Source organism: Corvus brachyrhynchos, unplaced genomic scaffold (assembly GCF_000691975.1).
Source record: "Corvus brachyrhynchos isolate BGI_N302 unplaced genomic scaffold, ASM69197v1 scaffold1120, whole genome shotgun sequence".
Taxonomy (NCBI): domain Eukaryota; kingdom Metazoa; phylum Chordata; class Aves; order Passeriformes; family Corvidae; genus Corvus; species Corvus brachyrhynchos.
In genome coordinates this window covers 180,043-182,315 of record NW_008235737.1, presented here as the reverse complement: position 1 = coordinate 182,315, position 2,273 = coordinate 180,043, and the positions used below count along the sequence as shown (strand labels likewise).

At 47.7% G+C, this 2,273-nt stretch overlaps 1 protein-coding gene across 1 annotated transcript in view; it reads left to right on the top strand.

Annotated features, from left to right (window-relative positions):
• The first annotated feature begins 1,007 nt into the window (after positions 1-1,007).
• Positions 1,008-2,273, top strand: part of ITGBL1 (integrin subunit beta like 1) — a 139,313-nt gene continuing 138,047 nt past the window's right edge. Inside the window, exon 1 of the mRNA XM_017733207.1 lies at positions 1,008-1,232. Within this exon, the coding sequence (XP_017588696.1) occupies positions 1,159-1,232 (74 nt within the window). The 5' untranslated portion in view covers positions 1,008-1,158. The remainder of the gene's footprint in view (positions 1,233-2,273) is intronic.

Below are 2,273 nucleotides of genomic sequence, written 5' to 3'. Positions count from 1 at the left end.
GAATTGTGTGAATGGTCCCCTGGAGTTCACTACGTAAAATGTAAGACACCCACTTAAACTCATAGGAAAGGCAGCCTCTGAGTCGGAGAATTTTAACTAAATCTTAAAATGTTTTCTGGAACAGTATAATCTGTGGTATATTAGATATTTAATATGAAATTAAAACAAGAGTTGTTCATTCTGAGAAAGCTGATGGGCTTTAATCTCCAATACTGGCTTCAGAACCAGTGAAAGCTTCTGTCAGCTGCCTGCTTTAAAAACGTGTATGTGTGTGTGTAGAGTAGAACACCTATAAGTTACCATCTTCTGTGGTCAGTTTGTTTCTTTAAGAGCCTTCCATCCCAGGGAGGTATCAGGCAATCAGCAATTTCCCAGGACAGCCAGAGGGATCGAAAACTTTTCCACAGCATAAAGAACTGCACGTGGCCATATCTGCCAAAGCTGATTCATTTGGAGAGACTATCCTTCCTTTTAGCTTAAAGTAATACAAAAAATCTCCCACTGCTGCGATGAAGTATTGGACTGTGTTTTAATAAGGCGTTAGGAAATGGCAAACTAATAATACTTTGAATGTGTGGTCACTCATGCTGGTGTAGGTTGGCAGCCTGCAGTGTCGCACGGTGCAGTGACGTGAGCAGGTGACCTCAGGAGAAGGAGGGAAGGGATGGACCTGGGAAGGCAGGCGCCAGGGAGGTGCTCCAGCAGTCAGGCAGGGATGCTGCAGCTGGGGAGCGCTGGTCCTGTCTCCTCGGAGGTACAAGTTTCACAGATTATCCCAAGCAGCCATCTGTCAAAGGACAGGGGGATACACATACCTCAAATATTTACGGTGCCTGTACTTTGAGAATGAGATAGTTCGTTCACATCTGTGAACGGGCCACTTTTAAAACATCAAAATAAACCATCTGGCTGCGCAACTGTTTCTAATTACTTCCCTGCCTAGACTGTAAACTTTGGGGTTTGGCACCGGCCTCCTTCCCAGAGTGCTGCCCAAATCCCGCTCCCAGGCAGCTAATCAGAGCCACTGCAGCACGGGGGGAGAGCGCTGGAGCCGGGCTTGTCCAGCTCGCAGCTCTCCGCGTGCCTGGCGGGTCTGTCCGGCTGTCTGTGCGCCCGTCTGCAGGAGCGCTCCAGCTGCGGCTCAGCACAGCTCGCACCATGTTCGCACGGGGGCTGCTGGGGCTGCTGCTGCTGCTGGGCCCCGCGCTGCCGGCCGGGCCCCCGGCCCTGCGGTAAGTGTGGCTCTCAAGTCTCACGGGGGGTTGCGACTGATTGTGAGGTGCCAGGAGCGTGGAAGCTGCGGTTGTGGAGGGAGCAGTGGAGCAGTTTGTTGGCTCTTCCTCTGCCTGCTTAAAAGTGACAGTGAGGGAAGCGCTCTGGGTCATTGGGAACTTCAACAGGTAGGTGCCTGTGCAGACTGCAGAGTTATTTGCAACGATGTATTTGATGCCCAAGATGTACACTTTGAAAGCAGTGAAGGGTGAAGAGCTGGATAGTGATGACTCTTTCCACCCAAACCTCTAAATTCTGCTCCCTGAGTGGAACAGGCACCTAACCACAGAACCCTGCTTATTGCTGCACTTCGGTGCATTGGCACAGCAAGGCACACTGCCCTTCGCTCTCCACCTCCACCAGCCAGCACACACCGGCTCCTAGAGCCAGCAGCTCCTTTGCTCCAGAGCCTTGCAAAATCTATCTGAGAAGGGCACGTTCTACTCATCTGCATCTTTAGTATTCCTTAGTGTTGTGAAGACCTATTTTTGGCCTGAGCAGTCCTTTGTTCTTTTTTCCTATTATTCAGCTCCTGATGAGACAAAGTGTGATTTTTCCTGAGTATGTCCTGAAAATCCTGATCTCCACGTGCTCCAGTGCATGGTACAATTGCATGGCAGAACTGCAAATCTACAGATCTAGCATTGGATTCTGCTGGCTTTACTAAAACCACAGCCACAAACTACACTGTTGCATGGAAAGCTGTGGTTACTTTGGTTTCCTTTTCCATTGAAAGCATGGATCATATATGTCTGACAACCAGAAGAATTACTTTGGAAAGCATATTTTATTAGAATCAACCATAAGTTTGCTTTATGATATATATTCCTGTTATGCTACCCAGATGTTTGGATGTATGTGGTGTCTCTAAGCTTTTTGAATTAATTAAGATCAAAATGTTTCATGATAGATAATCAAACTATACGTGTCTATGCATATATACCAGATATGCCTGATGAGAAAGTAGATGAGCCCAAAGTAGTTTAAAAGGTAAGTAAAAT